A 25,964-nucleotide genomic window follows, 5' to 3' on the forward strand; every position below is an offset into this window, starting at 1 on the left:
GGGACCGCCCCCCAAAATACCGGGACCACCCTCCAAATGGCGGGACCACCCCCAAAATAGCGAGACCACCCCCAAAATAGCGGGACCACCCCCCCTAATAAATACCGGGAGCTCTTCAATAAACGGGACCACCCCCCCCCAGAATACCGCCCTCCCCAGAATAGCGGGACCCCCCCCAAATACCGGGACCACCCCCCATATAAATAGCGGGCCCACCCCTCAAATACCCTTGAAATAGCGGGACCCCCCCCTAATAAATACCGGGAGCTCTTCAATAACCGGGACCACCCCCCAGATAGTGGGACCCCCCCCCAAAATAGCGGGACCACCCCCAATAAATACCGGGAGCTCTTCAATAACCGGGACCCCCCCAAAAAGCGGGACCCCCACAAATAGCGAGACCCCCCCCACCCCCAAAATACCGGACCCCCCCAAATAGCGGGACCACCCCCAATAAATATCGGGAGCTCTTTAATAACCGGGACCCCCCCCAAATATCAGGACCACCCCCCAAAATAGAGGAACCACCCCGCAGATAAATACCGGGAGCTCCTCAATAACCGGGACCCCCCCAAATAGCGAGACCCCCCTCCCCAGAATACCGGGACCACCCCCAAATAGCGGGACCCCACCCGGGGCACCGGGAACCCCCCCAAATACCGGGACCACCCCCCAAATGGCGGGACCACCTCCCTAATAAATACCGGGGGCTCTTTATAACCGGGATCCCCCCCCAAATAGCGGGACCCCCCCAAAATACCGGGACCACCCCCTAATAAATAGCGGGACCACCCCCAATAAATACCGGGAGCTCTTTAATAACCGGGACCCCCCCCCAAATAACGGGACCACCCTCCAGAATAGCGGGACCCCCCCCCAAAAGATACCGAGAGCTCTTCAATAACTGGGAGCCTGCCCCCAAAATACCGGGACCACCCCCCAAATAGCGGGACCCCCCCCCCAAATACCAGGACCACCCCCAAAAAGACCGGGACCCCCCCCCCCCGATATAGCGAGACCCCTCCCAAATAGAGGGACCCCCCCCCAATTAAATACCGGGAGCTCTTTAATAACCGGGACCCCCCCCCCAAAATACCGGGACCCCCCCCAAATAAATACCGGGACCACCCCCAAAATACCGGGACCCCCCCAAAATAAATACCGGGAGTTCTTCACATAGCGGGACCCCCCCCAAAAATACTGGGAGCCCTTGAATAACCGGGACCCCCCCCAAAATAGCGGGACCCCCCCAAATAACGGGACCACCCCCCCAATAAATACCGGGAGCTCTTTAATAACCGGGACCCCCCTCAAATAGCGGGACCCCCCCCCAAATACCCCAAAATTAATGGGGGGGGGGTGTCAAAAACCCCCAAAATTTAATGGGGGGGGGTCAGAAATGGGGGGGAACCCCAAAATTAATTGGGGGGGTCAGAATTAAGGGGGGAACCCCAAAATTAATTGGAGGGGGGGCACAAAAACCTAAAATTAATTGGAGGGGTCGGAATTAAGGGGGGGGAGCCCCAAAATTAATTGGGGGGGTCAGAATGAAGGCGGGACCCCAAAATTTAATGGGGGGGGTCACAGAAACCCAAAATTAATTTGGGGGGGTCAGAATTAACGGGGGAGCCCCAAATTAATTGGGGGGGGGTCAGAATTGAGGAGGGGAGCCCCAAAATTTAATGGGGGGGGTCAGAGAAACCCCAAATTTAATGGGGGGGGTGTTCAGGGTGGGGGAGGGGCGGATCCGCTGGCTCAGGGCAATTCAAGCCGGGGGGGGGGGAGGGGAGGGGAGGGGGAGGGGCCTCCCCAGCCCCGCCCCCCGCCCCTCCCCCCCCCCGGTATTTTTAGGCCGGCTCCGGTTTCCCGGGGGGGATCCGGTGTCAGACGGGGGGGGGGAGGGGCCCGGGGGGCCCGGGGGGGGGATGGGAGGGACGCGGGGGGGCACCCCCGAAACACCCCCTCCCCCACCCAAAAAAAAAAAAAAAATCTGGGGGGAAACTGAGGCACGGGGGGACCCCAAAAAATGAATCCCCCCCCAAAAAATGACAGCTCGGGGAAACTGAGGCACAGGAAACGAGCCCCTCCCCCCCCAATGAATCCAGTGGATCCCAAATTTTTTTTTTGGGGGGGGGGAGGGGATTTGGGGGGTCTCGGGGAGGGGTTAAAGAAGTGGGGGGAGGGGAGATCTGAAATCTGCTTTTATTGGGGGGAGGGGATTTACAGCAATGGGGGATCCGGGGGGGGATCTGGGGGGATCCCTGGGGGCTGGGGGGTCCAGATCCCACCCGGGGGGGGGCAGATCCCCTCCCCCCAAGGGATCCGGTCCCGCTCTGGTGCATTGGGGGGGTCCAGATCCCAGCGGATCCCAAGGAGGGATCCACTCCAAGGAGGGATCCACTCCCCCCTTTGGGTGTTTTGGGGGGGTCCAGACCCCACCTGGGTGGATCCAGATCCCGTTCCCTCCCCCCTGAGAGATCCCGGAGGGATCCCGGGCAGAATCAGGTCGAAATCCTGGGTGGATCCCAGGGAGATCCCAGAGAAATCCTGGGTGGATCCCAGGGAGATCCCAGAGAATTCCTGGGTGGATCCTGGGCTGGTCCTGGGTAAATCTTGAGTGGATCCTGGGGGTGGATTCTGGTCAGAATCCTGGGTGGATCCCGAGTGGATCCCAGGCACAATCCAGTCGAAATCCTGGGTGTATCCCGGGGAGATCCCAGAGAATTGCTGGGTGGATCCCGGGCAGGATAAGGTCGACGTCCTGGGTGGATCCCAAATGGATCCCAGGTAAATCCTGGGTGGATCCTGGTCAGAATCCTGGGTGGATCCCAGGGTGATCTTGGTCAGAACCCTCAGTGGATCCTGGGACAGATCCCGGGTGGATCCTGGGCTGATGCCGGTCAAATCTTGGGTGGATCCAGGGGGTGGATCCCTGAGTGGATCCCGGGCAGAACCAGGTCAAAGTCCTGGGTGGATCCCGGGCAGATTCCAGAGTTGATCCCAGGTAGATCCTGGGAGGATCCTGATCAAAAATCCTGGGGTGATCTTGGTCTGGATCCTGAGTGGATCCCGAGATCACGGGACAGATCCTGGGTGGATCCTGGTCAGAATCAGGTCAAAGTCCTGGGTGGATCCCGAGAAGATCCCGGGCAGATCCTGGGGGGATCCTGATCAAAATCCTGGGTGGAAGCCGGGGTGGATCCCAGGTAGATCTTCAGTGGATCCCAGGGGTGAATCCCGTGTGGATCTCGGTCAAAATCCTGGGTGGATCCTGGGCAGATTCTGGAGTGGATCCTGATAAAAAATCCTGGGTGGATCCCGGGGGTGGATCCCAAGCAGAATCGGGTCGAAATCCTGGGTGGATCCCAGGTGTCTCGTGGAGTGGATCCCAGGCAGATCCAGGTCAAAATCCTGGGTGGATCCCAGGCAGAATCAGGTCAGAGTCCTGGGTGGATTCCGGTCAAATCCCGGTGGATCTTGATCAGACTCCTGGGTGGATCCCGGGGGTGGATCCCAGGGGTGGATTCCAGGCTGGATCAGGTCAAAGCCCTGGGTGGATCCCAGGCAGATCCCAGGTGGATCTTGATCAGAATAACGGGTGGATCCCGGGGGTGGATCCTGGGTAGATCCCAAAGGTGGATCCCGGGCAGGTCCCAGACTGGATCCTGGGTGGATCCCAGGCAGATCCCGAGCAGAATCCTGGGTGGATCCCGGGTGGATCTTGAGCAGAATCCTGGCTGGATCCCAGGCAGAAGCAGGTCGAGTCCTGGGTGGATCCCAGGAAGACCCCAGGTGTCTCATGGGGTGGATCCCAGGCAGATCCCGGTCAAAATCCTGGGAGGATCCCGGGCGGATCTCGAGCAGACTCCTGGGTGGATCCCGGGGGTGGATCCCGGGTGGATCCCGGGCGGGTCAGACCTGCTGGGAGATCCCCTGGATCCGCTGCAGAACCTCCCCGGCCTGGAGCTGCTCCCAGGTCAGCAGCGACAGCCCCAGCTGGTCCTCCTGGAACGGGATCCACTGTCGGGATCTGGGGGGATCCCGGGGTGTCCGGGGGGATCTGGAGGGGTCTGAGGTGGATCCAGGGGGTGCTGGGGGAGCGGATCCCTGGGGGGATCAGGGATCTCTGATTGATAGGATCAATCGGGATCGATCGGGATCAATCGGGACCCGGTACCTGCCGGAAGGGCTGGGTGTGTGTGTGTGTGTGTCAGGGATCGATCGGGATCCCCTGGATCCCCGTACCTGGCGGAAGGGCTGGGTGTGATTTGGGATCAGGGATCGATCGGGATCAATCAGGATCAATCAGGACCCGGTACCTGTCGGAAGGGCTGTGTGTGTGTGTGTGTGTGTGTGTGTGTGTCAGGGATCGATCGGGATCAATCAGGACCTGGTACCTGCCGGAAGGGCTGGGGGGGGATCAGGGATTGATGGGGATCGATCGGGATCCCCTGGATCCCCGTACCTGGCGGAAGGGCTGGGTGTGATTGGGGATCAGGGATCAATCGGGATCGATCGGGATCAATCAGGATCGATCAGGATCCCCGTACCTGGCGGAAGGGCTGGGGGGGATCAGGGATCGATCAGGATCAATCGGGATCAATCGGGATCGATCAGGACCCGTTACCTGGCGGAAGGGCTGGGGGGATCAGGGATTGATCGGGATCAATCGGGATCGATCGGGATCAGGGATCAATCAGGATCGATCAGGGACCCGTTACCTGGCGGAAGGGCTGGGCCATCTGGCGCAGGAAGCGCTTGGCCGCCTGCACGGCCTCGTCCACCGTCAGGTTCAGGTGGGACTCGGGCAGGTGCTCCTGGATCCAGCGCGGCAGCTTGCCCCGCTTGTCGGCCCGGGCGAAGCGCTGGGAAACGGGAAATGGGGAGAAAACACCGGGAAATGGGAAAAACGGGGAAAAAAGGGGAAAAACCGTTAAAAACTGGGGAAAAACCAGGAAAAAATGGGGTTTAACGGCCCAAAATAACCCCCAAAAACACCTGGGAGCCCCCCCAAAAATCTGGGTGAAGTGCTGAGGCACGGAAAAATGGGGAGAAAACACAGGAAAATGGGAAAAACGGGGAAAAAACATTAAAACCTGGGGGAAAAAACGGAGGAAAAATGGGGGAAAAAATGGGGGAAAAATGGGGAAAAACTGACCCCAAACCCCCCAAAACCCCAAACCTTGTCAGCGAACACCATGAGCCCGCAGTCAGTTTTCCCCCTGAGGGCTCTCCCCACGCACTGCGCCGCCCCAAACTGACCCAAAGTGACCCAAAGTGACCCAAAACCCCCCAAACTGACCCCAAAACCCCCAAACCTTGTCAGCGAACACCATGAGCCCGTAGTCAGTTTTCCCTCTCAGGGCTCTCCCCACGCACTGCGCCGCCCCAAAGTGACCCAAACTGACCCAAAGTGACCCAAACTGACCCACACTGACCCAAACTGACCCAAACTGACCCCCAAACACCCCAAAAACCCCCAAACCTTGTCAGCGAACACCATGAGCCCGTAGTCAGTTTTCCCCCTGAGGGCTCTCCCCACGCACTGCGCCGCGTGCCGCATGGCGTCGAAGGTGAGGAACTCGCCCTCGCGCACCTGGAGCTGCTCCCGCAGGAATTCCAGCCGGGCCTGGGGGGGCAACGGGGCTGAGACCCCCCCGGAAATCCCAAAAACCCCCCCCCGGAAATCCCAAAAACCCCCCCCAGGTACCCCAAAATCCCCCCCAGGTCCCCCCATCTCAGGTGTTCTCCCCACACCTGGAGCTGCTCCCAAAGGAATTCCAGCTGGGCCTGGGGGAGCAACGGGGCTGAGACCCCCCAAAAACCTTCCCAGGTACCCCAAAAACCTCCTCAGGAACCCCAAAAACCACCTCAGGTATCATAAAAACCACCTCAAGTACCCCAAAAATCCCCCCAGGTCCCCCCATCTCAGGTGTTCTCCCACACCTGGAGCTGCTCCCGCAGGAATTCCAGCCGGGCCTGGGGGAGCAACGGGGCTGAGACCCCCCAAAAACCTCCCCGGGTATCTTAAAAACCCCCCCAGGTATCCTAAAAACCACCTCAGGTATCATAAAAACCCCTCCAGGAACCCCAAAATCCCCCCAGGTCCCCCCATCTCAGGTGTTCTCCCACCCCTGGAGCTGCTCCCAAAGGAATTCCAGGGGGATCTGGGGGGGCAACGGGGCTGAGACCCCCCCGGAAATCCCAAAAACCTCCCCAGAAATCCCAAAAACCACCTCAAGTATCCCAAAAATCCCCCAGGAACCCCAAAATCCCCCCAGGTCCCCCCACCTCAGGTGTTCTCCCACCCCTGGAGCTGCTCCCGAAGGAATTCCAGGGGGATTTGGGGGGGCAATGGGGCTGAGACCCCCAACCCCCCCCCCAGAAATCCAATAGGTACCCCTAGGTACCCCACACCCGCAGGACAGGTGGGATTTGGGGGGGGGACACACCTGAGACCCCCCAAAATCCCCCTAAAAACCCCCAAAATCTTCAAAAATCCCCCTAAATCCCCCCCAAATCCCCCTAAAAACCCCAAAATCCCCCCAAAAACCCCAAAATCCCCCGATTTCTCCCCCTTTAGGACAGGTGACCCCCAGGTGACCCCCCCAGGTGAGATTTGGGGAGGGGGCCATACCTGAGACCCCCAAAATCCCCCTGAAATCCCCCAAAAAAACCCCCAAAATCCCCCCAAAAAGCCCCAAATTCCAATTGATCTCCCCCCCCTTTAGGACAGGTGACCCCCAGGTGACCCCCCCAGGTGGGATTTGGGGAGGGGGCCACACCTGAGACCCCTGAAAACCCCCAAAATTCCCCCTGAAAACCCCCAAAATTCCCCTAAAAACCCCAAAAATCCCCCTAAAAGCTCCCTAAATCCTCTAAAAAACCCCAAAATCCATTTGATTCCCCCCCACCTTTAGGACAGGTGACCCCCCAGGTGACCCCAGATGACCCCAGGTGGGATTTGGGGAGGGGGGCCCCACCTGACCCCCCCCTCACCTTGAGGATTCGGCTCTGGGTGTAAACGTAGGGGACCCCGAACATGATCACGGCCCGGCCGTAGTGATGGACTGCGGGAAATTGGGGGGGGCCAGGGACCCCAAAAACCAAAATTCCCATCAAATCCCCCCAAAAAATAAAAAAAACCCACCCAATGACACGAAAATCCCCCCAAAAATCCCTTAAAAAACAACAAAATTGTCATGAAAATCCCTCAAAACCCCAAAAATTCCCCATCAAATCCCCCCAAAAATAAAAAAAAACCAAAATGACAAGAAAATCCCCCAAAATTGCCACGAAAATCCCCAAAACCCTAAAAATTCCCATCAAATCCCCCCAAAATTCCCATCAAACCCCCAAAAATTCCCATCAAATCCCCCAAAAATAAAAAAAAACCCCAAAATGACACGAAAATCCCCCCCCAAAATTGCCACAAAAATCCCTTAAAAACATCAAAATTGCCATGAAAATCCCCAAAACTGCCCCCAAAACCTCAAGATTTCCCTTCAAATCCTCCCAAACCCCCCAAATTTCCCATCAAATCCTCCAAAAACCTCAAAAATTCCCATCAAATCCCCCCAAAATTCCCATCAAATCCCCCCCAAAAAAAACAAAACCCAAAATGACACGAAAAATCCCCCCCAAAATTGCCACAGAAATCCCTTAAAAAAACCCCAAAATTGCCATGAAAATCCCCCTAAAAACCCCAAAAGTTCCCCTCAAACCCCCCAAAATCCCTCAAACCCACCCTGAACCTCCCCAAAACCCCCAAAATTGCTCCAAAACCCCCAAAATTGCCCCCAAAATCAAAAAATTTGCCCAAATTTGCCCAAATTCCCCCGAATTCGCCCCAAATCTCACCGAAGTCGATGCCCTCGGAGATTTTGCCCCAAGACCGGGGTGGGAACACCCCAAAAAATGGGGCAGGGACCCCAAAATCCCCTCAAAACCCACCCTGAACCCCCCCAAAACCCCCAAAATTGCCCCAAAAATCCAAAATTTGCCCAAATTCCCCCGAATTCGCCCCAAATCTCACCGAAGTCGATGCCCTCAGAGAATCTGCCCCAAGACTGGACTGGGAACACCCCAAAAAAAGGGGCAGGGACCCCCAAAAATCCACCCAAACCCACCCTGAACCCCAAAATCCAAAAATTTTTTCCAAATTTTCCCAAAATTTGCCCAAATTTGCCGGAATTCGCCCCAAATCTCACCGAAGTCGATGCCCTCGGAGACTTTGCCGCGCGCCACCTGAGAGCAGCACGGCCCCGCGGCCGTTCTCGCCACGCCTGGGGGGGAGTGGGGACACCCCGGGATGGGACCCCAAAAAACATCCAGGGACCCCAAAAAACATCCAGGGACCCCAAAATTCCCATAAAAACCCCCAAACCCCATCCAGGGACCCCAAGAAAACATCCAGGGACCCCAAAATTCCATCCAGGACCCCCGAAACTCCCCCAAATCCCCCTGGGACCCCCAAAACTCCCCCAAAATCTGCTCAGGATGCCCAAAACTCCCCCAAATCCCCCCTGGGACCCCCAAATCCCCCCCAGGACCCTTAAAACTCCCCCAAATCCTTCTCAGGACCCCCAAAACTCCCCCAAATCCCCCTCAGGACCCCCAAAACTCCCCCAAATCCCCCCTGGGACCCCCAAATCCCCCCCAGGACCCTTAAAACTCCCCAAATCCTTCTCAGGACCCCCAAAACTCCCCCAAATCCCCCTCAGGACCCCCAAAACTCCCCCAAATCCCCCTCAGGACCCCCAAAACTCCACCAAAATCTGCTCAGGACCCCCAAAACTCCCCCAAATCCCCGCCGGGACCCCCAAATCCCCCCCAGGACCCTCAAAATCTCCTCCAGGACCCTTAAAACTCCCCCAAATCCTTCTCAGGACCCCCAAAACTCCCCCAAATCCCCTCATGACCCCCAAAACTCCCCCAAATCCCCCTCTGAGACCCCCAAAACTCCCCCAAATCCCCACCCAGGACCCCCAAATCCCCCCCGGGACCCCCAACCCCCCCAGCACCTCCTGGTACTTCTCCAGGGCCACGCTGGTCTCAGCCCCGTCCTGGGTCTCGATGAAGAGCAGCTTGTTCCTCTGGATGTTCTCCAGGATGCCCTGGGGAGGAATTTGGGGGGATTTGGGGGGTCTCAGGGGATTTTTGGGGTTCCCAGAAGGGAATTTGGGGCAGTTTTGGGGGGTTTGGGGCAGTTTTGGGGGTCTCAGCCCCATCCTGGGTCTCAATGAAGAGCAGTTTGTTCCTCTGGATGTTCTCCAGGGTGCCCTGGGGAGCAATTTGGGGGGGATTTTGGGGGTCCCAGGGGGATTTTGGGGGTCCCAGGGGAGTTTTGGGGGTCCTGGGGTTCCCAGGAGGGAATTTGGGGCAGTTTTGGGGGGTTTTGGGGCAGTTTTGGGGTCTCAGGAGGGGATTTGGGGGCATTTGAGGGGTGCTGGGTCTCGTTTGTTCCTCTGGATGTTCTCCAGGGTGCCCTGGGGAGAAATTTGGGGGGTTTTGGGGGGTCCCAGGGGAGTTTTGGGGGTCCTGGGGTTCCCAGGAGGGAATTTGGGGCAGTTTTGGGGGAATTTGGGGCAGTTTTTGGGGTCTCAGGGGGGGATTTGGGGTTCTGGGTCTCGTTTGTTCCTCTGGATGTTCTGCAGGATGCCCTGGGGAGAAATTTGGGGGGATTTGGGGGAGTTTTTGGGGGTCTCAGGAGATTTTTGGGGTTCCTGAGGGTCCCAGGAGGGAATTTGGGGCAGTTTTGGGGGATTTGGGGCAGTTTTGGGGTCTCAGGAGGGGATTTGGGGGCATTTGAGGGGTGCTGGGTCTCGTTTGTTCCTCTGGATGTTCTCCAGGATGCCCTGGGGAGAAATTTGGGGGGATTTGGGGGGGTCCCAGGGGAGTTTTGGGGGTCCTGGGGTTCCCAGGAGGGAATTTGGGTCAGTTTTGGGGGGTTTGGGGCAGTTTTTGGGGTCTCAGGGGGGGATTTGGGGTTCTGGGTCTCGTTTGTTCCTCTGGATGTTCTGCAGGATGCCCTGGGGAGCAATTTGGGGGATTTGGGGGAGTTTTTGGGGGTCTCAGGAGATTTTTGGGGTTCCTGAGGGTCCCAGGAGGGAATTTGGGGCAGTTTTGGGGGAATTTGGGGCAGTTTTGGGGTCTCAGGAGGGGATTTGGGGGTTCTGGGTCTCGATGAAGAGCAGTTTGTTCCTCTGGATATTCTCCAGGATGCCCTGGGGAGCAATTTGGGGGCATTTTGGGGGGTCCCGGGGGAGTTTTGGGGTTCCTGGGGGTCCCAGGAGGGAATTTGGGGCAGTTTTGGGGGGTTTTGGGGCAGTTTTGGGGTCTCAGGGGGGGATTTGGGGGCATTTGAGGGGTGCTGGGTCTCGTTTGTTCCTCTGGATGTTCTCCAGGATGCCCTGGGGAGCAATTTGGGGGGTTTTGGGGGAGTTTTTTGGGGGGGATTTTGGGGGAGATTTTTGGGTTACTTTTTTTTTATTATTTTTGGGGTATTTTGATGAGATTTTTGGGGAGGTTTGAGGTATTTTTTGGGAGATTTTGGGGTATTTTTGTGAGGTTTTCAATGGGATTTTGGGGTGATTTTGCAGTTTTTTTTTTTTTTTTGTATTTTTGGGCTGGTTTTGGTGGGATTTTTGGGCTATTTTGGGTGGTAACTTTAGGGTATTTTTGGAGAGGTTTTTAGGGTATTTTTGAGGAGATTATTCTGTATTTTTGGATTATTTTTTTGGCAATTCTGGGATATGTTGGGGTGATTTCTGGGGGGATTTTTTGGGCAATTTTAGGGTGATTTTGGGGATATTTTTGGGGTGATTTTGGGGCCATTTTTGGGGCCATGTCAGGGTATTTTGGGCTCCCACCTGCTCGTACCACGAGGCCACGGTGCTCTCCAGGTAGACGTAGCTGGTGAAAAAGGCCACGAGGCCGTCGGGGACCACGGCCGAGAGCTCCAGCAGCAGCTGCCCGTAGTTCCGGGTCACCGCTGGGATTTGGGGAAATTTGGGGGAAATTTGGAACCCCAAAAACCCCAAAAAACTAAAAACCTCAAAATCCCCCCAGAAATCCCACAAATCCCCCCAGAAATCCCCCCAAAAAACCCAAAAATTGCCCCAAAATCCTCCCAGAGCCCCAGCAGCAGCTGCCCGTAGTTCCGGGTCACCGCTGGGATTTGGGGAAATTTGGGGGATTTCGGGAAAATTTGGGGGATTTGAGGTTATTTGGACCGAAAAAAAATCAAAATTCCCCCAGAAATCCCAAAAAAAACCCCCAAAAATTGCCCCAAAAAACCCAAAAATTGCCCCAAAATCCCCCCCAGAGCTCCAGCAGCAGCTGCCCGTAGTTCCGGGTCACCGCTGGGATTTGGGGAAATTTGGGGGAAATTTGGGACCCCAAAAACCCCAGAATCCTAAATTCCCCCAGAAATCCCACAAATCCCCCCAGAAATCCCAAAAACCCCAACTTTTCCCCTAAATCCCCCCCAGCCCCCACCAATGTACTCAAAGGTCTTGAATTTGGAGTTCATGGCCACCCCAAAACACCCAAAAAATCCCAAAATTCCCCCCAAAAATGACCCCGAGACCCCTCCCCAAAGCCCCCAGACCCCAAAAACCCCAAAATCCCCCGAATTCTCCCCAAACCCGCACCGATGTCCTCGCGGGTCTCGAACTTGGAGCTCATAGCCACTCAAAAAACCCCAAAAACTCCCAAAAAAAACCCCAAACGACCCTGAAACCCCTCCCCAAAGCCCCCAGACCCAAATTTGCCCAAAATCCCCCGAATTCTGCCCAAACCCGCACCGATGTCCTCGCGGGTCTCGAACTTGGAGCTCATGGCCACCCAAAAAACCCCAAAAATCCCCCACAAAAAACCCCAAATGACCCCAAACTGACCCCGAGACCCCTCCCCAAAGCCCCCAGACCCCAAAAACCCCAAAATCCCCCGAATTCTGCCCAAACCCGCACCGATGTCCTCGCGGGTCTCGAACTTGGAGCTCATGGCCACCTGGTCGTTGCCTCTGCCCACGATCTGGGGAGGGGGAAAGGGGTCTCAGAGCCCCCCAAAAACCCCGGGACCCCCCAAAAATCCCTGAGACCATCCCCCAAAATCCCTGAGACCCCCCCAAAAATCCCTGAGACCCTCCAAAAATCCTTGAGGACCACCCCCAAAAAAAACCCCCGGGACCCCCCAAAAATCCCTGAGACCCCCCCAAAAATCCTTCAGGACCCCCCAAAATCCCTGAGACCCCCCCAAAAATCCCTAAGACCCTCCAAAAGCCCCCCAAATTCCCCCCAGGACCCCCCAAAACTCCCCCAAGACCCCCCAAAACCTCCCCAGGACCCCCCAAATCTGCTCCAAACCCCCCAAATCCCCCAAAACCCCCCAAATCCCCCCCAGGACCCCCCAAATCTCCCCCAAACCCCCCCAGGACCCCCCAAAACTCCCCCAAATCCCCCCCAGGTCACCCCATATCCTCCCCAGGACCCCCCAAATCCCCCCCAGGACCCCCCAAATCTCCCCCAACCCCCCCCAGGACCCCCCAAAACTCCCCCAAATCCCCCCCAGGTCACCCCAAACCCCCCCAGGACCCCCCAAATCCCCCCCAGGACCCCCCAAATCTCCCCCAAATCCCCCAGGACCCCCCAAATCCCCCCCAGCCCCCCCCGGACCCCCCAGCCCCCCGTCCCCCTGACCATGGGGCAGAGGCAGGTGCGGGCCAGGGTCATGCTGAAGGTTGCCATGGTAACGGGGCTGAATCCCAGGATTTTGGGGTAAAACTCCAGCGGGGACAGGGTCTGGGGAGGGGAAATGGGGTCAGGGGGATCGGGGGTTTTTGGGGGGATTTGGGGTTTTTGGGGGGGGATTTGGGGATTTCTTGGGGGGATTTGGGGTTTTCTTGGGGGGATTTGGGTTTTTTGGGGGGATTTTGCGGAGCATTTTGGGGGATTTTGGGTTTTTTGGGGGGATTTTGGGGTTTTTTGGGGGGGGGTTTGGGATTTTGAAGGGGGATTTGGGTTTTTTGGGGGGATTTTGGGTTTTTTGGGGGATTTTGCGGAGCATTTTGGGGGATTTTGGGGAGCATTTGGGGTTTTTGGGGGGGATTTGGGGATTTCTTGGGGGGATTTGGGTTTTTTGGGGAGATTTTGGGGGTTTTTTGGGGGATTTTGGGTTTTTTGGGGGGATTTTGGGGAGCATTTGGGGTTTTTGGGGGGTTTGGGGTTTTTTTGGGGTGGATTTGTGGTTTTTTGGGGGGATTTTTTGGGGGCATTTTGGCGTTTTGGGGTTTTTTGGGGATATTTGGGGTTTTTTTGAGGTTTTTTGGGGGGGCTTTGGGTTTTTTTAGGGGGTTTCTTGGACAGCATTTTGGGGTTCTGGGGGAGAACTTGGGTGGATTTGGGGTTTTGGGGGGATATGGGAAGGTTTTGGGATTTTTTTGGGAGGATTTTGGGGTTTTTTGGGGGGATTTTTTGGGTTTGGGGGGGGATTTTGGGATTTTTGGAGGTGATTTAGGGTTTGCTTTGGGGGGAATTTGGGTTTTTTGGGAGGATTTTGGGTTTTTGGGGGGCATTTGGGTTTTTTTTGTGGGGATTTTGGGTGGGGGTCTCACCCCCAAGGTGACAGTGAGGGAATTTCAGGGATATTTTGGGGTCTTTCTGAGGTGATTTTGGGGTATTTTGGGGTATTTTGGGCTATTTTTGGGGTCTCTCACCCCCAAGGTGATGATGAGGGGATTTTGAAGAATATTTTGGGTATTTTTGGGGTGATTTTGGGGTCTCTCACCCCCGAGGTGACGATAATTTTCGGATATCTTTTGGATATTTTGGGTATTTTTGGGGTGATTTTGGGGTATTTTGGGGTCTCTCACCCCCGAGGTGACTATGAGGGGATTTTTTGATATTTTTGGGGTGATTTTTGGGTATTTTTGGGTCTCTCACCCCCGAGGTGACGATGAGATGATTTTGGGGTATTTTTGGGATGTTTTTGGGTATTTTTGGGGTCTCTCACCCCCGAGGTGATGATAAGTGTATTTTTGGGATATTTTAGGGTATTTTTGAGGTATTTTTGGGGTGATTTTGGGATGTTTTGGGCTGTTTTTGGGGTGTCTCACCCCCGAGGTGACGATGAGGGTATTTTTTGCATATTTTAGGGTATTTTAGGGGTGATTTTAGGGTATTTTAGGGATGTTTTTGGGTATTTTTTGGGATGTTTTTGGGGGCTCTCACCCCCGAGGTGACGATGAGGGTATTTTTTGCATATTTTAGGGTATTTTAGGGGTGATTTTAGGGTATTTTTGGGACGTTTTTGGGTATTTTTTGGGGTGTTTTTGGGGTGCCTCACCCCCGAGCTGACGATGAGATGATTTTGGGGTATTTTTGGGGTGATTTTGGGTATTTTTGGGATGTTTTTGGGTATTTTTGGGATGTTTTTGGGGTGTCTCACCCCCGAGGTGACGATGAGATGATTTTGGATGATTTTTGGGGTGTTTTTGGGTATTTTTGGGGTGTTTTTGGGGTGTTTTTGGGGTGCCTCACCCCCGAGGTGACGATGAGATGATTTCGGGGTATTTTTGGGGTGTTTTTGGGTATTTTTGGGGTGATTTTGGGGTGTTTTTGGGGTGCCTCACCCCCGAGGTGACGATGACCGACTGGAAGCGCTCGAACACCGGCCGGATGGCGATGGAGGCGTCCAGGCAGCTGGGGGCAAAAATCCCTCAAAATCCCCCCAAAAAACCTAAAATGCTCTCAAAAAACCTCCTAAAACCTACCTCAAAATCGCCCCAAAAATCCCTTCAAAATCCTCCCCAAAAAACCCCTAAATCCCCCTCAAAATCCCCCCAAAAAAACCTCCAAATGCCCCATAAAAAATCGTCTAAAATCCCCCAGAAAACCCCAAAATCCCCCCCAAAATCCCCCTCAAAACACCCCAAAACCCACCTCAAAAAAACCCCAAAATCCCCCTTCAAAAAACCCCAAAATCCCCCCAAAAAATCCCAAAACCAATCTCAAAAAACCCCAAAATTCCCCCCAAAACAGCAAAATCCCCCCAAAACCCAAAAATCCCCCCCCAAAATCCAAAATTCACCTCAAAAAACCCCAAAATTTCCCAAAATCCAAAAACCCCTCCCAAAAACCCCATAAACTCCCTAAAATCCCTCCTGAAAAACCCAAAATCCACCCAAAAACCTCCATAAAATCCCCCAAAACCTCCCCTCAAAAACCTCCAAAAAAACCCCAAAACCCAAAAATCTCCCCAAAAACCCCCAAATCCCCCCCAAAAAAAAAAAAACCCAAAATCCCCCCCAAAAAACCCCAAAACCTACCTAACAAAAACCCCAAATCCACCCAAAACCTCCCCACAAATCCCCCCAAAAAACCCCAAAATCCCTCTGAAAAACCCCAAAATACCCCAAAAACCCCAAAATCCCCCAAAATGCCCCAAAATGCCCCAAATTTCCCCAAACCCCACAGACCTGAAGTGCAGCACGGGGTTGGCGATGCTCGGGGGTGCGATCGTCGAAGGGCTCGATGATGATGGTGAAACCTGGGGGAATTTGGGGGATTTTGGGCAATTTTGGCGGAAATTTGGGGTTTTTGGGGGTTCTGGGCGTTTTTGGGGTTTTTTTAGAGGGCGTTTTTTTGGGGAAATTTGGGGTTTTTCAAGGGGGATTTGGGGTTTTTTAGGGGGAATTTTGGGTTTTTTGGAGGGGAATTTTGGGTTTTGGGGGCTTTTTTGGGGTTTTTTTGGGGGGATTTTGGGGGGATTTTGGGGGATTTCAGGGATTTAGGGGGTTTTGGGGTTTTTTAGAGGGCGTTTTTTTGGGGAAATTTGGGGTTTTTCAAGGGGGATTTTGGGTTTTTGGGGGGACTTTGTGTTTTTTATGGGGGGTTTATTGGGGTTTTTTTTGGGGGATTTTGGGGATTTCAGGGATTTAGGGGGTTTTTGGGGTTTTTTAGAGGGCGTTTTTTGGGGAAATTTGGGGTTTTTCAAGGAGGATTTGGGGGTTTTTAGGGGGATTTTGGGCTTTTTGGGGGGGAATTTTGGGAGTTTTTGGCCCACTTTTGCTGTAGGTGCTGACCAGGGTTTAGGGATATTTTTAAGGTATTTTTGGGGTGGTTTTGGGGTTTTTCTGCCCCACCTTTGCTGTAGGTGCTGACCAGGATTTAAAGGATATTTTAGGGTGGATTTTTGGGTTATTTTTGGGGTGTTTTTGGGGTTTTTTTGCCCACCTTTGCTGTAGGCGCTGACCAGGTTTATAGGATATTTTGGGGAGGATTTTTGGGTTATTTTGGGGGTTTTTTGGGTTTTTTCTGCCCCACCTTTGCTGTAGGTGCTGACCAGGATTAAAGGATATTTTAGGGTGGATTTTTGGGTTATTTTTGGGGCGTTTTTGGGGTTTTTCTGCCCCACCTTTGCTGTAGGTGCTGACCAGGGTTACAGGATATTTTGGGGAGGATTTTTGGGTTATTTTTGGGGTTTTTTGGGTTTTTTCTGCCCCCACCTTTGCTGTAGGTGCTGACCAGGGTTTAGGGATATTTTTAAGGCATTTTTGGGGCGGTTTTGGGGTTTTTCTGCCCCACCTTTGCTGTAGGTGCTGACCAGGGTTACAGGATATTTTGGGGAGGATTTTTGGGTTATTTTTGGGGGGTTTTTTTTGGGGTTTTTTGCCCCACCTTTGCTGTAGGTGCTGACCAGGTTTATAGGATATTTTGGGGAGGATTTTTGGGTTATTTTTGGGGCGGTTTTGGGGTTTTTTCTGCCCTACCTTTGCTGTAGGTGCTGACCAGGTTTATAGGTTTTTTTTAAGGTATTTTTGGGTTATTTTTGGGGCGTTTTTTGGGGTTTTTTTGCCCACCTTTGCTGTAGGTGCTGACCAGGTTTATAGGGTATTTTGGGGAGGATTTTTGGGTTATTTTGGGGGTTTTTTGGGTTTTTCTGCCCCACCTTTGCTGTAGGTGCTGACCAGGTTTACAGGATATTTTAGGGTGGATTTTTGGGTTATTTTTGGGGTGTTTTTTGGGGTTTTTTTGCCCACCCTTTGCTGTAGGTGCTGACCAGGTTTATAGGGTATTTTGGGGAGGATTTTTGGGTTATTTTTGGGGTTTTTTTGGGTTTTTTCTGCCCCACCTTTGCTGTAGGTGCTGACCAGGGTGGCGAAGTTGGCCACCAGGGTGATGGGGGGAGAAATCGGCGACGTCGGGGAGGGCGAGGGTGCGGAGCAGGGAGTGCAGGCGCTCGGCACAGAACCTGCAAAATCGGGGTTCAGGGGACCCCAAAAACCCCCAAATCACCCCAAAAAACCTCAAAAACCACCCCAAGAACCCCCCAGGGACCCCCAAAACCCCCCAGGGGAGGGTGCGGGGCAGGGAGTGCAGGCGCTCGGCACAGAACCTGCAAATCGGGGTTCAGGGACCCCAAAAAACACCTCAGGGACCCCAAAAACCCCCCAAAAACCCCCATAACCACCCCAAAATACCCTAAAACCACCCCAAAACCCCCCAGGGGAGGGTGCGGGGCAGGGAGTGCAGGCGCTCGGCACAGAACCTGCAAAATCGGGGTTCAGGGGCCCCCAAAAACCCCAAAATCACCCAAAAAACACCTAAAAAGCACCCTAAAACCCCCATAACCACCCCAAAATACCCTAAAACCACCCCAAACCCCCCCAGGGGAGGGTGCGGAGCAGGGAGTGCAGGCGCTCGGCACAGAACCTGCAAAACGGGGTTCAGGGACCCCAAAAAAACCAAAAATCACCCCAAAAAACCTCAAAAACCACCCCAAAAACCCCCATAACCACCCCAAAAAACCTCAAAAACCACCCCAAGAACCCCCCAGGGACCCCAAAACCCCCCCAGGGGAGGGTGCGGAGCAGGGAGTGCAGGCGCTCGGCACAGAACCTGCAAAATCGGGGTTCAGGGACCCCAAAAACCCCAAAATCACCCCAAAAAACCTCAAAAACCCCCCAGGGACCCCAAACCCCCCCAGGGGGAGGGTGCGGGGCAGGGAGTGCAGGGCGCTCGGCACAGAACCTGCAAAAACGGGGTTTGGGGGACCCCAAAAACCCCAAAATCACCCCAAAAAAAACCTCAAAAACCACCCCAAAACCCCCCAGGGACCCAAAACCCCCAAGGGAGGGTGCGGGCAGGGAGTGCAGGCGCTCGGCACAGAACCTGCAAAACGGGGTTCAGGGACCCCAAAAAAACCAAAAATCACCCCAAAAAACCTCAAAAACCACCCCAAAAAACCCCCATAACCACCCCAAAAAACCTCAAAAACCACCCCCAAACCCCCCAGGGACCCCAAAACCACCAAGGGGAGGGTGCGGAGCAGGGAGTGCAGGCGCTCAGCACAGAACCTGCAAAATCGGGGTTCAGGGACCCCAAAAACCCCAAAATCACCCAAAAAACACCTAAAAAGCACCCTAAAACCCCCATAACCACCCCCAAAATACCCTAAAACCACCCCAAAACCCCCCAGGGACCCCAAACCCCCCCAGGGGGAGGGTGCGGGGCAGGGAGTGCAGGCGCTCGGCACAGAACCTGCAAAACGGGGTTCAGGGACCCCAAAATCACCTCAGGGACCCCAAAAACCCCCAAAAACCCCCATAACCACCCCAAAATACCCTAAAACCACCCCAAAACCCCCCAGGGACCCCAAACCCCCCCAGGGGGAGGGTGCGGGGCAGGGAGTGCAGGCGCTCGGCACAGAACCTGCAAAACGGGGTTCGGGGACCCCAAAATCACCTCAGGGACCCCAAAAACCCCCATAACCACCCCAAAATACCCTAAAACCACCCCCAAAACCCCCCAGGGGAGGGTGCGGGGCAGGGAGTGCAGGCGCTCGGCACAGAACCTGCAAAATCGGGGTTCAGGGACCCCAAAAACCCCAAAATCACCCAAAAAACACCTAAAAAGCACCCTAAAACCCCCATAACCCCCCCAAAATACCCTAAAACCACCCCCAAAACCCCCCCAGGGACCCCAAACCCCCCCAGGGGGAGGGTGCGGGGCAGGGAGTGCAGGCGCTCGGCACAGAACCTGCAAAATCGGGGTTTGGGGACCCCAAAAACCCCAAAATCACCCCAAAAAAAACCTCAAAAACCACCCCAAGAACCCCCCAGGGACCCCAAAACCCCCAGGGGAGGGTGCGGAGCAGGGAGCGCAGGCGCTCGGCACAGAACCTGCAAAACGGGGTTCAGGGACCCCAAAATCACCTCAGGGACCCCAAAAATCCCCAAAAAACCCCCATAACCACCCCAAAATACCCTAAAACCACCCCAAAACTCCCCCAGGGCGAGGGTGCGGGGCAGGGAGCGCAGGCGCTCGGCACAGAACCTGCAAAATCGGGGTTCAGGGACCCCCAAAAACCCCCAAATCACTCCAAAAACCCCAAATATCACCCCAGAGATCCCCAAACCCCAAAACCCCACCCCAAAACCACCAAAACCCCCCCAAAAATCACCCCAAGGACCCCAAAGCCACCCCAAAAACCGCCAAACCCCCACAAAAAACCCCCAATTTTTGACTCCTGATCCTGTTATTGGAGGTTTTTAGGGGTGCAGATCCCATTTTTTGGGGTCCCAAACCCATTTTCTGGGGTGCGGATCCCATTTTGGGGTTTTTTTGGGGCTCTTTAGCATATCAGAACCCATTTTTTGGGGCACAGATCCATTTTTGGCAGGTTTTTAGGGGTGCAGATCCATTTTTTGGGGTCCCAAACCCATTTTTGAGGCACAGATCCCATTTTTGGCGGGTTTTTAGGGGTGCAGATTCCATTTTTGGGGTCCCAACCCCATTTTTTGGGGTCCCAAACCCATTTTCTGGGGTGCAGATCCCATTTTTTGGGGTTTTTTGGGGCTCTTTAGACATATCAGAACCCATTTTTTGTGGTTTTTAGGGGTCCAGATCCCATTTTTTGGGTCTCAACCCCATTTTTTGGGGGTCCAGATCCCATTTTTGGGGTCCCAACCCCATTTTTTGGGGTCCCAATCCCATTTTTGGGGTGCAGATCCCATACTTTGGGGATTTTTGGGCTTTCCAGTCCCATTCTTTGAAGTTTTTTTTAGGGGTCCCAATCCCATTTTTTGGGGTCCCAACCCCATTTTTTGAGGTCCCGATCCCATTTTTGGGGTCCCAACCCCATTTTTGGGGGTCCCAATCCCGTTTTTGGGGGTGCCAGACCTGAGGGCTTGTGGTCGATGCAGACCCTGTCCCGCAGCTCCCGCAGGAAGCCGGGGGCTCTTTGGGGGGGTTTAGGGGTGCAGATCCCATTTTTTGGGGTCCAGGTCCCATTTTTGGGGTGCAGATCCCATTTTTGGGGGTTTTTAGGGGTGCAGATCCCATTTTTTGAGGTTCTCTGGGTGCAGATCCATTTTTGGGGTTTTTTTGGGGGTCTTTAGACATATCAGAACCGATTTTTTGGTGTTTTTAAGGGTGCAGATCCCGTTTTTTGGGGTTTTTAGGGGTCCCAACCCCATTTTTGCGGTCCCAAACCCAATTTTTGGGTGCAGATCCCATACTTTGGGGATTTTTGGGCTTTCCAGTCCCATTCTTTGAAGTTTTTAGGGGTGCAGATCCCATTTTTGGGGGTTTTTTAGGGGTCCCAATCCATTTTTTGGGGTCCCAACCCCATTTTTTGAGGTCCCGATCCCATTTTTGGGGTCCCAACCCCATTTTTGGGGGTCCCAATCCCGTTTTTGGGGGTGCCAGACCTGAGGGGCTTGTGGTCGATGCAGACCCTGTCCCGCAGCTCCCGCAGGAAGCCGGGGGGCTCCTTGGGGGGGTTTAGGGGTGCAGATCCCATTTTTTGGGGGTCCCGACCCCATTTTTTGGGGTGCAGATCCCATTTTTGGGGGTTTTTAGGGGTGCAGATCCCATTTTTTGAGGTTCTCTGGGGTGCAGATCCCATTTTTGGGGTTTTTTGGGGGTCTTTAGACATATCAGAACCGATTTTTTGTGTTTTTAAGGGTGCAGATCCCGTTTTTTGGGGTTTTTAGGGGTCCCAACCCCATTTTTTGGGGTCCCCAACCCCATTTTTGGGGTGCAAGAATCCCCTTTTTTGGGGTGCCAGACCTGAGGGGCTTGCGGTCGATGCAGACCCTGTCCCGCAGCTCCCGCAGGAAGGCCGGGGGGCTCAGCTGCTGCACCCGGGGTCCCCGGAGCTGCGCCCGCAGGTGCTCGACCAGCGGCGCAGGAACCCCACAAAGTGCTCGGCCGTGCGGATACTGCCCGGGACGGCCTCTGGAACGGGGAAAAACAGGGTCAGAAACACCCAAAAACCACCCCAAACCCCACAAAGTGCTCGGCCGTGCGGATGTTGCCAGGGACGGCCTCTGGAACGGGGAAAAATGGGGAAAAAATGGGAAAAATGGGGGAAAATGGGAAAAAACGGTTTTAGAAACAGCCCAAAAACCCCAAAAAACCACCCCAAAAACCACCCCAAACCCCACAAAGTGCTCGGCCGTGCGGATACTGCCCGGGACGGCCTCTGGAATGGGGAAAAACGGGGGGAAAATGGGAAAAATGGGGGGAAAAATGGGGGGAAAAATGGGGGGGAAACAGGCTGAGGGACACCCTAAAAACCATCCTGATGATTTTGTTGGTTCCCAGCAGATCCCGGTGGATCCCAAAACTCTCCCTGGGCAGGATCTGTGAGGGATCCTGGGGATCCCAAGGTGGATCCCGAGGGGTTTTGGGGTTCCCACAATCCTGATGGATCCCATCAGATTCCGGTGGATCCCAAGGTGGATCCTGAGGGGGTTTTGGGTTCCCACGATCCTGATGGACCCCAGCAGATCCCGGGGTGGATCCTGAAGGGTTTTGGGGTTCCCATGATCCCAGCAGATCCCAGTGGATCCCAGGGTGGGTCCTGAGGGGTTTGGGGGTTCCCACTATCCCAGCAGATCCCGGGGTGGATCCTGTGAGGTTTTAGGGTTCCCACGTTGCCAGCAGATCCCGGTGGATCCCAAGGTGGATCCTGAGGTGTTTTGGGGCTCCCACGATCCCGGTGGATCCCAGCGGATCCCAGCGGATCCCGTACCCCGCAGGATCTCGTCGGGCAGCACGGGGTTCCCCAGGAACAGGTCGGAGTCGCGGGCGGCGCCGGCCTCGCGCAGCCCCTGCACCAGGCGCCGGTACTCCTCGGCCAGGCGGCGCGAGTCCGACTCCTTGATCCTAAAAGGGATCCCAAATAACCCCTGAGACCCCAAATCTATCCCTGAGACCCCAAACCCCATCCCTGGGATCCCCCTGAGATCCCCCTGGGATCCCAGCCCTGCAGCCCCTGCACCAGGCGCCGGTACTCCTCGGCCAGGCGGCGCGAGTCCGACTCCTTGATCCTAAAAAGGGATCCCAAATAACCCCTGAGACCCCAAACCCCATCCCTGGGATCCCCCTGAGATCCCAAATCCCAGCCCCGCAGCCCCTGCACCAGGCGCCGGTGCTCCTCGGCCAGGCGGCGCGAGTCCGACTCCTTGATCCTAAAAAGGGATCCCAAATAACCCCTGAGACCCCAAATCTATCCCTGAGACCCCAAACCCCATCCCTGGATCCCCCTGAGATCCCCCTGGGATCCCAGCCCTGCAGCCCCTGCACCAGGCGCCGGGAGTCTGACTCCTTGATCCTAAAACGGACCCCAAAAAAACCCCTGAGACCCCAAAATCCATCCCTGGGATCCAAAAACCCCTGAGACCCCAAACCCCATCCCTGGGATCCCCTGAGATCCCAAATCCCAGCCCCGCAGCCCCTGCACCAGGCGCCGGTGCTCCTCGGCCAGGCGGCGCGAGTCCGACTCCTTGATCCTAAAACAGACCCCAAAATCCATCCCTGAGACCCCAGAATCCATCCCTGGGATCCCAAAAACCCCCGAGATCCCAAAATCCATCCCTGATCCCAAACCCCATCCCTGGAATCATCCTGAGATCCCAAAATCCATCCATGGGATCCCAAATCCCAGCCGTGCAGCCCCTGCAGCAGGCTGCGAGAGTCCGACTCCTTAATCCTAAAATGGATCCCAAAACACATCCCTGGGATCCCAAAAACCCCTGAGATCCAAAATCTCATCCATGGGATCCCAAAATCCATCCCTGACCCCAAATCCCATCTGTGGGATCACCCTGGGATCCCAAATCCATCCCTGGGATCCCAACCCCGCAGCCCCTGCACCAGGCAGCGGGAGTCTGACTCCTCGATCCTAAAATGGATCCCAAAAACCCCCTGAGACCCCAAATCCATCCCTGAGATCCCTCTGAGACCCCAAATCCCATCCCTGGGATCCCAAATCCCATCCCTGGGAGCCCAAAACCCCCAAAATCCCCCCAAAAATCCCAAATTGCCCTCGCTGACCGCTGGCCGTGGCTCTGCAGCGTTGGCCTGGCAGCGGTCAAGCGTCCGCGGGTGATGGTCACTCACCCTGAGCACCCCAAAATTCCCCCTAAGCACCCCAAAATCCATCCCTGGGACCCCACAATCCCATCCCTGGGACCCTAAATCCCCAAAACCCCCCAAATCCCCCCAAACCCCCTCGCTGACCGCTGGACGTGGCTCTGCAGCGTTGGCCTGGCAGCGGTCAAGCGTCCGGCGGGTGATGGTCACTCACCCTGAGCACCCCAAAATCCCATCCCTGGGAACCCACAATCCCATCCCTGGGACCTAAACTCCCCCAAAACCCCCCAAATCCCCCCAAAAACCCCAAATCCCCCGTCACTGACCGCTGGACGTGGCTCTGCAGCGCGGCCACGTTGGCCTGGCAGCGGTCAAGCGTCCGGCGGGTGATGGTCACTCCATGGCCTCGATGCAGACGTTGTCTGGGGGGGGGTTTGGGGTCAGGAAATCCAAAAATGCCATAAAATACCCCCCCAAAATAATCCCAAAATCCACTAAAAAAGTAACCAAAAAAACCCCCCAAAAAATCCCCCCAGAATATCTCAAAATCCACTAAAAAAAAAAAAAAAACAAAATCCCTCCAAAGTTACCCCAAAATCCACCAAAAAACCCCCAAAACCCACCCTGGGTGACCCCAAACCCCTACGAGTGACCCCAAACCCCCCCACAGTGACCCTAAACCCCCCCCAAATCCCCCCAAATCCCCCCCAAGTGACCCCAAACTGCCCTAAATGACCCCAAATCCCCTCTGAGTGACCCCAAACCCTCCCAAAATCCCCCAAACTCCCCCAAAATCCTCCCAAAATCCCCCCAAAACAACCCCAAAACCCCCCTAAGTTACCCCAAGCCCCCCCAAAATCCCCCTAAATGACCCCAAACCCCCCTAAGTGACCCCAAACCCCCCCAAAATCCCCCCTAAACGGCCCCAAATCCCTCCTAAGTGACCCCAAATTCCCCAAAATCCCCCCAAAACAACCCCAACCCCCTCCAAAATCCCCCCTAAATGACCCCAAACCCCCCCATAATGACCCCAAACCCCCCTAAATGACCCCAAAACCACACTAAATGAGCCCAAACTCCCTCAAAATGCCCCAATCCTCCCAAAATCCCCTCAAAACCCCCCTAAATGACCCCAACCCCCCCCCAAATGACCCCAAATACCCCCTGAACTATCCCAAAACTCCCCTTAAATTCCCCCCCAAACCCCCCCAAAATCCCCTCAAAACCCCCCTAAATGACCCCAACCCCCCCGGAATGACCCGAAACCTCTCCTAAGTGACCCCAAACCCCCCCAAACTCCCCCTAAATGACCCCAAACCCCCACTAAGTGACCCCAAACCCCCTCTAAATCCCCCCAAAGCCCCCCGGGACCCCCCCCAAAAGGCCCGGGGGGGGTTTGGGGCGGGGGTCCCACCGATGTTGTGCGCCTCGTCGAACACCACGACCGAGGAGCGCGCCAGCTCGGCCGACACCAGCCCCGCGATCTTGGGGTCCAGCAGGTAGTGGTAGCTGTACACCACCACGTTGGCGTGGGCCAGCTGCGGGGTTGGGGGGGTTTGGGGTCACCCAGGGGGGTTTTGGGGTCCCCAGAGGGGGTTTGGGGCCACCCAGAGGGGTTTTGGGGTCATTCAGGGGGGTTTGGGGTCATTCTGTATGGAAAAACCAAAGTGTGAATAGGGGCAGGGGAAAGAAGAAACAATTAGGGAAAGGTTTCGAGAAAGTTTTGGGGATCCCAAGGTAATTTTGGGGTTCCTCAGGGCGGTTTTGGGGTCACCCAGAGGGGTTTTGGGGTCCCCTATAAAAGTTTTGGGGTCATTCAGGGGGGTTTTGGGGTGGTTTACGGTGGTTTTGGGGTTCCCAGAGGGGATTTTGGGCTCCAGCAGGCACTGGTAGCTGCACACCACCACGTTGGCGTGGGCCAGCTGCGGGGTTGGGGGAAATTAGAGGTTTTTGGAGTCCCCAGAGGGGTTTTGGGGTCATTCAGGGGGATTTTGGGGTCATTCAGGGTCACTTGGGGGGGTTTGGGGTCATTCTGTATGGAAAAACCAAAGTGTGAATAGGGGCAGGGGAAAGAAGAAACAATTAGGGAAAGGTTTCGAGAAAGTTTTGGGGATCCCAAGGTAATTTTGGGGTTCCTCAGGGCGGTTTTGGGGTCACCCAGAGGGGTTTTGGGGTCCCCAGAGGGGTTTTGGGGTCATTCAGGGGGGTTTTGGGGTGGTTTACGGTGGTTTTGGGGTTCCCAGAGGGGATTTTGGGCTCCAGCAGGCACTGGTAGCTGCACACCACCACGTTGGCGTGGGCCAGCTGCGGGGTTGGGGGAAATTAGGGGTTTTTGGAGTCCCCAGAGGGGTTTTGGGGTCATTCAGGGGGATTTTGGGGTCATTCAGGGTCACTTGGGGGGGTTTGGGGTCATTCTGTATGGAAAAACCAAAGTGTGAATAGGGGCAGGGGAAAGAAGAAACAATTAGGGAAAGGTTTCGAGAAAGTTTTGGGGATCCCAAGGTAATTTTGGGATTCCTCAGGGCGGTTTTGGGGTCACCCAGAGGGGTTTTGGGGTCACCCAGAGGGGTTTGGGGTCAT

The 25,964-nt window shown here is 55.1% G+C and overlaps 1 protein-coding gene across 1 annotated transcript; it reads right to left on the reverse strand.

The window, feature by feature from the left end:
• Nucleotides 1-2,161: 2,161 nt before the first annotated feature.
• On the reverse strand, nucleotides 2,162-25,688 carry LOC135292164 (general transcription and DNA repair factor IIH helicase subunit XPD-like; the record flags this gene model as incomplete). The annotated part of the gene is given in 23 exon segments (XM_064406393.1): nucleotides 2,162-4,005; nucleotides 4,722-4,865; nucleotides 5,486-5,629; nucleotides 7,000-7,070; nucleotides 8,211-8,247; nucleotides 8,249-8,285; nucleotides 9,013-9,116; nucleotides 10,872-10,993; nucleotides 11,973-12,036; nucleotides 12,702-12,803; nucleotides 14,633-14,702; nucleotides 15,479-15,510; nucleotides 15,512-15,549; nucleotides 17,134-17,185; nucleotides 17,187-17,253; nucleotides 21,075-21,186; nucleotides 21,189-21,242; nucleotides 22,042-22,175; nucleotides 23,711-23,783; nucleotides 23,786-23,806; nucleotides 24,799-24,943; nucleotides 25,226-25,306; nucleotides 25,608-25,688. Coding segments are annotated over 23 exon segments (1,878 nt in total), but the record flags the coding sequence as incomplete, so codon positions are not given.
• Between the last annotated feature and the right edge of the window lie 276 nt (nucleotides 25,689-25,964).

The sequence above is a fragment of the Passer domesticus genome, unplaced genomic scaffold (genome assembly GCF_036417665.1).
Source record: "Passer domesticus isolate bPasDom1 unplaced genomic scaffold, bPasDom1.hap1 HAP1_SCAFFOLD_223, whole genome shotgun sequence".
Taxonomy (NCBI): Eukaryota; Metazoa; Chordata; class Aves; order Passeriformes; family Passeridae; genus Passer; species Passer domesticus.